General features: G+C 42.9%; 1 protein-coding gene across 1 annotated transcript; it reads right to left on the reverse strand.

Moving 5' to 3' along the window:
• Positions 1–1743: 1743 nt before the first annotated feature.
• On the reverse strand, positions 1744–9143 carry LOC132243328 (transmembrane protein 151B-like). The gene is made up of 2 exons (XM_059721348.1): positions 9136–9143; positions 1744–5560 (listed from the first exon to the last, which is right to left on the reverse strand). Exons 1-2 carry the CDS (start codon positions 9141–9143, stop codon positions 4051–4053), a joined length of 1518 nt encoding a protein of 505 aa, XP_059577331.1. The 3' UTR covers positions 1744–4050.
• Positions 9144–9546: the final 403 nt, after the last annotated feature.

A 9546-nucleotide genomic window follows, 5' to 3' on the forward strand; every position in this document is an offset into this window, starting at 1 on the left:
AAGGACACCCCAACATGACTCATAACTCATCTCTTTCTATCTTTATGTCCTTTCTCTATTTTATTAATGTATTTTATAACTTACCTGCCTCATTGGATTCTCTAAACACATTCTAGCAAAGGCATAAAGAGCTCAACAATATAGATGGCTAATTACCAGTGGACAGACTTGAAATTTTCCTTTAAGATATCAAAATGCTGAGAAAAAAATTGATGATGAAATTGCCATGACTTTTCTCCTTTATTTTTCAGTCCACTGTAGAGCTGGTCAAAATTTCAATATATTTCTAAAGATAAAGGAAGCTTATTTTTAAAAAAAGTTCTGCCCACTTTTTTCCCCAAAGAGCTCAGAGCTAATTGTTGGTAGAGCTGAACATCTTGTCTTCTCCAGTCTCTGACTTGAATTTCAAAGAGCACAGTTGTTCCCTTAGTTAGAAGATATCCCCATCAACTTGCATTAGTAAACTGAAATGGTGGCAGGAGTGACAGTGAGGTGACACTTCAAGGGACACAGGACTAACACTGTTCTGCTGTGTAGGAGATATAGGATGACTGATCAGATGCTCTCTGAGCTGGCAGTGTGTTAGAACCACCATATTCTGCTCCAGGTCATAAGACAGCTACTCCTAGTTTTCTGGCAATCATTCCCAGCTGTTTTGACAAGTAACATGAACAAGCTCTGAAGCTATACCACTTATTTAGGTTTTGGATTTTCAATATATGCCCCAAGGCAAGTTCACAGCGTGGGGAGGAAAGTTGTTGAAAACCTGTTGGTGGACATTCTCGTAGATGTAGCACAGACCTAACAAACATATTCTTTGAAAAGGTTAAATATGTTGGCTGAGCAGTAACTGGCTCCCACGATCTGCCCCGCCCATGATAATAATGGGGTTGTTAAGGCTTGTTCAGATCAGATAAAAATACTATAAAATAGGGACAGTACCTAAAGACCCACTTATAATACAACTTTCCATAAACACAGTTGAAGCACAAGTCAGTCTGATACTGCAGATGGGACAAAAAGTTCTTTTAACCATAACCCCAGAGTGACTGTGCTAAAGCTGTTCAGAGACAAAGCTGCAGTATAAGACTAAACCCCATTTTGACTGTGTCACAGGGTAAACACCCAGTAATTATAATTATGATATATGTTGCCTGGTAGAATTGTGATTGTACATTGAGAGCTATCTTTTTCCATATTTGAATCCCTGCCTTTCTTTTAATTGCTATGCCCTCTATCATGCTTTCCTATCTTTTTCATGTTTTATTTTCTCTATCCTTCATCTACTTCCATCAGAAACAATGTTGAAATGTCTCCTCCAGTCCTTGTGTTTCCTGAAGTTGCAGCCTCCTCCAATTTAAATTTTCCATATGCCCATAGTTTAATTTTGTGGCCGTGTGTGTAGGGGAGGAAGGGAAGTACATTAGAGAATCTCAAGTGCTCCATCTAAAACAAAACAAAAACACAGGGATAAATCAGAGCTGTAAAAGGTCAGAGCTGACTCAACCCAGATCCAAAATTTTGCCAAGACCTAAGTGATGGCAGGCTGGGGTGTTGGTCATATCTAGGTTTGGGGTTTGTTCAGGATCTATGCCCGAGTGTGGATCTTGGTCTGAGTTTTTTCAAAGTTTGTGGTTTCTCAGATTTGGGATTTTGGGATAAGTCTATGTCTAAAAATTCCTCCAAACCCAGACCTTTCTTCTCCAGTTATCTGAGCAGAAAATTAAGTCCTTTTGTCAAGGTAACAAGCTAAAAGCATCATGTATGCCTCTTAACTTTTAATGTCTAGCTGTCAAGGTGATAGGCACTTACACAAAAATTACATACATAAATGAATTCATCCAGACCAAAACAACCTTTCTGATTGCAATTACCATCATTTACAGTAGGTCACATTTAGGTTGCATAAGTGAAAGCAATCCATATGTCTCTTGTAATGAAATAAATGCAGTATTACAAAACGGAGAGTAATTAAACCAAAAGAAAATGTATTGCATGTGATGCAACTGTCAATGCCATAAGAAATAACTGTATATGTATAGATACATAGAGCTATATAATCTACACATACTAACCAGACTTTACACGTTCCAAATTACAAGTGGATATATAAGAAGCTGATTAGGGAGCAAGCAGTGTTTGACAATTCCATACAGGTCATTGTTTCTTACTTACTTACCCTAAAGGTTAAAACACTTTGTTTTTTGGAAGATATGGTATTGTATTCTGATATTCGCTACAAACCAGGAATGATCAAGACATCTACCCTCCCCAATGCAAAATTTCAAAGGCTTGTGTGCTATGTGACAGCCCTTTACTGGGTGCAGGTTTGCATTCTGAGATGGTCCCTAATGGTTCCTGAGAAGGATCAACAGCCTTTGCTTTGGCTCTTGGAGCTAGGAAATATTTCAGATACTCTGACTGCCGAGTGGGGAGAGCAGGAGTGTCACTGATAGGCTTAGAGTCCCATCTCCTGTACCTAATGCCAGGTCAGCACCACTGATGTTCACCACATTGGACTGCCTGTTATTGAGGAGTCATTAGATCTAAATGTAATAGTGGTTAAGACACTTGCTCTGAGCAGTGAAAGATGACATGGGAGCCAATCCAATATTATACATAATGCTGAGACCCATTTATCACCTGCAGCAAGCCTTCTGGCCGGGGTAGAACTGATATAAGGGCTCAATGGCAGCCTTAATGCAAGTCCCTGGTGTAGTAGACATGTTGGTGGTTTGGAGTGGCATGGCAAAAATAGAGTAGAGGTGCAGCCTAGTATATAGTGCTAGCAAGGGTTCCCTGGGCTCACACAGAGCAAAATGTAAATCAGAGTCACTCTGGGGTCACTCATGTACACTGTGGGGTAAATCAACCTCCAAACAGCTCCAGAATACAGGGTCTACAAAAAGTAAACTATGGCTACATTTGCCTCAGCCACATCACTGCTATGCTACTATAAGAATGGAATAACTGGGAATCAGGGCTATGCTGTTGAAAACAGTAGTGCCAACCAGCAACTGGTCTACCCTAGTGCTCCTAAATTTGCTGACTTTGATGGTGCAGAACTGGGGTTAGCAAAAATAAGAAACATTTGTAAAATTTCATAGGGTAGAAGACAAGACATAAAAACTGATGAGAAAAGGACGGGTTTTTTTTCCTTTAGTAGTAAATTTCTTTTGGTGTATGATCCTTCAGTGAAAGTTCTGGGTGCTCAGCCCAGGAGCAGGATTTTTGTTTATACAAGTGGTCAGTTACCCTTGTGTGGCATACTCATTATTTCTAACCAAGACATACTTCCAGTAACTCTGCAAGCAAGATGGATACTTTGATAGGGCAAGACCCAGAACTCTTAAGACTCTGTGATGGAAGGAATGAAAACAACTTGGGAAGCAAAACTGAGAGAAGACAAAAGAAAGATGTCTGGAGAGATAAGAGAAGGAGGAAGCAATAGAGAAGGAAACTGAAAGAGCTTTAGGAAGGTTGGCCTCATTTGGAGGTTACAGCAGGAGACTAGGAGTCTGTAGCTTTGAGTTCTATTTCTGGCTTTGCCATTGACTTTTGCGTGTCCTTTGGCAAAGTCATTTCACTGCACTGTTCCTCAGCTTCCTACCTTATGAGAGACTGAGGAAGGTAAATACATCAGTATTTGCAAAATGCCTTAATATCCTGAAATGGTAATTGCTTTAGTGGTTTAAAGTATCTTACCTGAAATGTGAGAGAAAGATAGAGGTGGAAATGAGAAGGGAAGAGTAGAAAGGGTTGTTTGCTGAGAAGAGAAAAGAAAGGAGAAAATAGAGATACAGACAAAGTGGTGGGGAAATAGAGGGAAGGTAGCCTTTGGACACAAGGTCATTTACTTTGCCACAACATACATATTTTCTTGCACTATCAGGGAAGGAATTTAGAATCAGAGGATTGCCTTGTGGAGCTACTGTGCAGTGCCTTGATATGTATGTTTTCTTTGTTAGTAGCACCTCTGTCAAACAGAACTAGAACCATGGAGCTAAGGTAGCCCTAGGGGAGGGAGGCTCTAAAGCCCATAGGGTCCTATCACAGAGAGGTCTCCAGGCAGGATGAGCGTCGAATGTAGAAGTGTCTTCTGTCATGCCCTTCAGGCCTGTGCACAATTAGCACGGGGAAGAAACGGGCATCGTGGTAGGTTGGTGGGTTTTCATTGATGGCCAGCTGGCTGGAGTAAGAGCAACATTGTTCATCATGGCAGCCCCGGTCTGCTATACTGCTGCTGCGACTCCTCCAGAGGCCTGTCCTGTGGGAGCCATGGATGCGGCACAAGGAGAAGCGGCTGGTGTTGAGGGAGAGCCGGGAGTTCCCACTACAACTGTGGAAAGCATGGCGAGAGAAGATGGAGGAGGTGCTGGAGGTATGATGGCACTGCTCACAGCCATGAGCAATTTCACTGTACCGGCATACAGAGTAGCTGTTGTACATAGGGGTCTCTGTCAGATCCATTAGCATGGCCTCTGAGTAGCTGGGGATCAGCTGCCGGTTGGTACAGATATGCCACTCCAGTTCAGTACTATCCTGAGTATTGTCTCTGGGCATGCGATACCTGTATAAGGGCTCCTCTGCTGTGCTTGGTGCTGTGTACTCAAGGCCAAGGAGCTTCTCTACATGGTAATGCACATATGCAGTCTGATATTCTATAAGCACTCTCAGTGGCCATGAGATCATCAAGATAGCTGCCACCCAGAAAGTATAGTGGGACACGTACCATGGGAGATGGTCTGGATCCCCATAGGCCATCATGAGCTCTTTGAAATCTACGTTTTTGAGCTGCATACCTTCCCTGACCTCCATGTAGTCATCCAGTCCATCAATCTCTGTGAAAAAGTGAGCTCTCTGGGTCAAGTAGGAGTTCTCAGACTCTAGACTGGCAAAGCTGAAGCACTTGGTGAACTTCAGCTTGGTGGCTGTGTAGCATTCCAGGCCTAGCAGTTCCTTGGAGATGTCCTTGTATCCACAATGAGAGTAGTCAAACTCGGCTTCAGCTACGTGGGTGTTGACCCGCTCATGGTAGACTTGCGTGGTAGTATAAGCATCTCCATTACGGTACCGGGTCACCTGCCGGGTGCGTCGCACAAAGTGGTAGCTGATGGCTTTCCACCAGATACATGGCGTGGCTTGTTGCATGCGATTGATGCATTCATAAACGCTGTCCACATCGGCCTTGTACTGGAGCTGGCTTTTGACATGGCAGTGCCAGCACTCCACCAGGTAGACCACATACAGCATGGTTAGGAAGGCTAATGGGATATAGACATAGCCATCAGAGCATGGGCTGTCATGGTAGATCATGGACTTGCCTTTGAAGGAACTATCAAAGCTGAGCTTGGTGACTCGGGCAAGCTGACACCAGGCCACAGCACCCAGGCAGCCGTACATAAGGATGGAGAGGAGGAGGCATTTCCAGTGGGATTCTCTGCACATGCAAGCACTCAAGGACTGCTTGATGGGGCGTTGCTTGGAATCAGGCAGCAGAGGCAGAGGTGGGGGGAGGAGAAAGACAGAGAGAAAGAGAGAGAAATCTGTGTCAGTGACACTGTTTTACATAATGCACACAGCATCCTTGAAAATTTTATTAGTTTAGCCCTTAAATACCTTGAGGCTAGATTGAGCCCTTAGGCACAGCCCTGAGCAAGGGGTGCTATATAAATGCCCAGAAAACAGCATGCACCAGAGAGAAGTGTCTAGGGCACAGCTCCTCCCTGTTTCATCCTTGCTCCAGAGACAGTGATCATTTGCTGCTGTTCCATCTACCAGCAAATTGCTATCCTCCCTGCCCTGACTGCAGGGCTAACCTGTGTGTTGGGGTGGGCTTAAGCCAGCCTCCCCTTCCCCCCTCCCCTTACTTGCTTGCTCAGGGGTTGGGATAGGTAGGTGCATTGACTCTGCTTTCAGCTGGATGCCTGGACCCAAGTTTCAATAGTGCATACAGGGAGGTCTATGAGGTTCCTATCCTTCCTTATGCTCCTGTATGGACCAAAGACCACTTTCATTACATGCTATGCAGTCCTGCAGAAGGCAATTAGATTAGGCTATGTAAGAATGAAGAGGTGGTCTGACTGTTGGCTTGACACTATTGTACAAATGCTGAATTTTTGTGTACCCGCTTACTCCTTGGAGGAGCTTTGTGCTTATGCCACACCCCAACGTGGGCAGGGTAAAGCAGGAGGAATATAAACTAGAGTTAGGGCCCATTTCATCCAGCAGCAGAGAGCTGACTCAGAGGTAAGAGTTACACCTACCAAATTATCAACACCATGTGCTGCAACATTTTCCTGGAACTCGCCCATCTGGAAACTGACTAGATTCAATCCTGTTTACTGTCAAACCTGACAGGACCACAGCAACAGGCAGCATGGATACAAGCTGATAACAATATTAGTTGGCAGCAAGCAAAAAGGTTTAAACTCTGTAGCTAATAGGGTATCTGTAAATATGTAGAATCCAGCACACTTCTGGCAATTAAAGATCCAAAGTCAGGTTGTGCAGCTAGTTCACACTCTTGTTTCTCTTGGCACAAATTCACCCGCTAAAAATAAAATGTCGGAGGTGATTTAATTTACCACGATAAAAAATTACTAACATGATAAAACAAAGTGACAATGTGGATCTTCAGATGCAATTAAGCTAGCAAAATGGAGATTTCTGTCACGTGGAAACAGGAAAAGCACAATGTGGACAAGGGCCCTCAAACTTCCACTGTGTTCCCTGAGAGGATGTGATTACAGTCCTCTCACCCTGATGATGTTAGAATGAATCTGTTGCCTGTGATGTTGTATTACAATAATAACAATTAAAAAAATAAATCAAGTCAGTCAAGAACAGAAGCAACCGACTTGTCTCTTGACAAAATGCATCACCAGTGTAGGTTAGAGTACTAGCTAGCTGCAGTGTACAGGCTGAAAGTGCGCATTTCAAACTCAATTGTTGATCTGTATTATTGAGGCATATCTGCCTACCTGTTGCTATTTCTACCCCTTGGCTGCACTTTGTAGGAAGAGTATGACAGCAGCAAACAGGCCTCAGGACTCACTCATCATCACTCTGCTTTTCTACCTCTTAGGCAAAAATAATTCATCTGAAGAGACCATTTTTAACATACCAAACTTCTCAGCAGTTTCCAAACAATGCCAGGTCTTTCAAGCAACCTACTTGCTTTAAAAAGAAAGAAAAGTTTCCTTTTTCTTCCCTCAAGTATAGAAACTTCCCCCATCACAGCTTACCTGAGGCTCACAAGAGATTAGATTCAATTGTTTCAATGAGGAGTTTAAGTCCCAATGCTCTATGACTCTACAAAGCTATAAATGGGAGCTTTATGCTACAGGGAAGAAAAGATCAGTTTTTCCAGTGGTAGGACAGTGGCATTTGCTTATTACTTGCAGCTCTGTGAGATCTAACATTGATTACATTATATTTAAAAGCACAGAAAACCTATTTTAAGTCATCAGCTTGGTTCTATAGCTTCCTGTGAGCTCTACACAGTTATTCAGGGGGTAATTTCTGTTTTCAGATCCGACACTCATAATAAACCTATATTAACTTAATTGATTTCAAGGAGTTACACCAATATAAACCTGCAGCAGTTGAGAGTAGAATATGACCTCTGGTGCTTCCAGAAGAAAATCATGAGAAAATATTATTCTTACTCTAATTGTTAGCTATGGGTATATTTGAATGAAAAATAATAATACTGTGTCAGATTCTCAGCTACACTAAAACCCCTTACTTTGTTCTGGAAGAGTTAGGAGACCAAACTGGATATGTATGGAATTTTATGCTGACTTTATGCTGACACAGAGGTCTTCTGGCCTTAAAGAGGGAAATGAGAGTCAGTCCTAGTTTTACTAGTCTCCTTCAGGGAACAGTGAAGGGAGCAGAAAAATGGTTGCAGGCAGTCTCCCAAACACCTGAACAATAGCTGCTGTCACAAAATACATGCCTGAGTCCAGATGCGGTCACTAACTGGATAAAATATTCTGGCAGCACTCCTTTTAAGACCCACCTTTAAACTGTGACTGTTATCATTATGGTAGGTTCCTCTGCACCATCCTACCTTTGGGCCCAGCAAGGCTCTGCAGGGATGAGGGAATGTCTGCCTTTTGTTCTATGTTTGTACAGCACCTAGCACAATGGGGCTCTGGTCCACAGTTAGGACTCTTGGGTGCTACAGTAATACAAGTAATAGTAACTGTAGAGACTCATGTCTTTCTTGTCCTTGTGTTTAATGTTGGTCTCTTAGCTTTTCCTCTATGAAGAACTGAACGGGGGGTAGGGGGGAGTGCTGCAACAGTAAACTTCTCTAAATCATTTTCTAGAGTTGGACAGAAGAAGCAGCTGGGCTCTACTTCTACAGCAGAAGGCTGTGGGAGAACTTAAAATCGGCAGTCACATGCTCAGGCAGGCTGTAAAATGGGTCAGTTACATGTGGGCGATACACCAAAGGATCCTGGCTGAGATTGTCGTCGCACTGCGGGGGACTTAACCATCAGCTTTAATGTTAAATGTGTGGTTAAATATTTGGTAGAGGTATGGGGATCTCAAACTTTCTCCCAGTAAAGTAGGGCATGGTGTGTGAGGCACTAATTCCTGTTGCCATTTTAAAAGGGCAGCCAGAATAGCAGCCAAAATTAAAGTTGAAGGGTGCTTGGCACCTGCCTTCCCACCCACTCTACAGTACTCAGAACCCTCCTTTGCTCACGATGCCAAAATTACTAGCTAGGCTTCTGCTTTCTCCCTACCCACCCCTGAAGTCTTCAGTCTGGCCCCGAACATAGTGCTCTGAAGCGGTGGTTGAGGACTGTTTAAAGGTCAGTTCTGATGCTGGTCAGCCAGTTATGCTTCCAGGAATGTTGGGACAATGCTAACCAAATACAACAAGTATTCAGGATTTTCAGCAAGTGTAATATTTAGTTTGCCCATCCTGACAGCCTTTAACCCTCTTTACACCATTGCCCAGGTATGCCATTGCCTTTACAGAACCTCAGCTGCAGACCCTCACATCCTTCCATCTCTTGCCTATACAATGTTGCTTTCCTCTCCTTCTCACATGCCCCAGAAAAGTGCAACCATATTAGTTCTATCCCCAAACAGCTCCAGTGACTCCTCACTTACCCTGTCATCCTCTCTCTCTCTCTGTTTCGGCTCCTTTTGCTACCTCTTCATCCCTCCTACACCAGATATCATGGATGCTAGTGAGTGAGCTTTCTCCTCTGCAGGCTCTGCCATGTGAAAAGCCTTGCCTATACACTATTATTTCTCCCTCCCATTTGGTTATTTTAATTCTTTAATATTGTAACACTATAATCTAACACTGTAAAACATTTTGGCAGAATATGCAGAGGAAAGATGCCAGCAAAAATAAATAATACCAATAATAGTAATAAAGCATCACCTACTCATGAAATCTAATAAACACACCCATCTTTTTCTACAAAACTAATCAATTAAAATACTAGAAAAATGGTTTCCACACTTTATTGGCTTCTATAGCTTTTTCTTAAAAACTTGAAGACCTTTGAAGTA

The sequence above is a fragment of the Alligator mississippiensis genome, chromosome 2 (genome assembly GCF_030867095.1).
Source record: "Alligator mississippiensis isolate rAllMis1 chromosome 2, rAllMis1, whole genome shotgun sequence".
Taxonomy (NCBI): domain Eukaryota; kingdom Metazoa; phylum Chordata; order Crocodylia; family Alligatoridae; genus Alligator; species Alligator mississippiensis.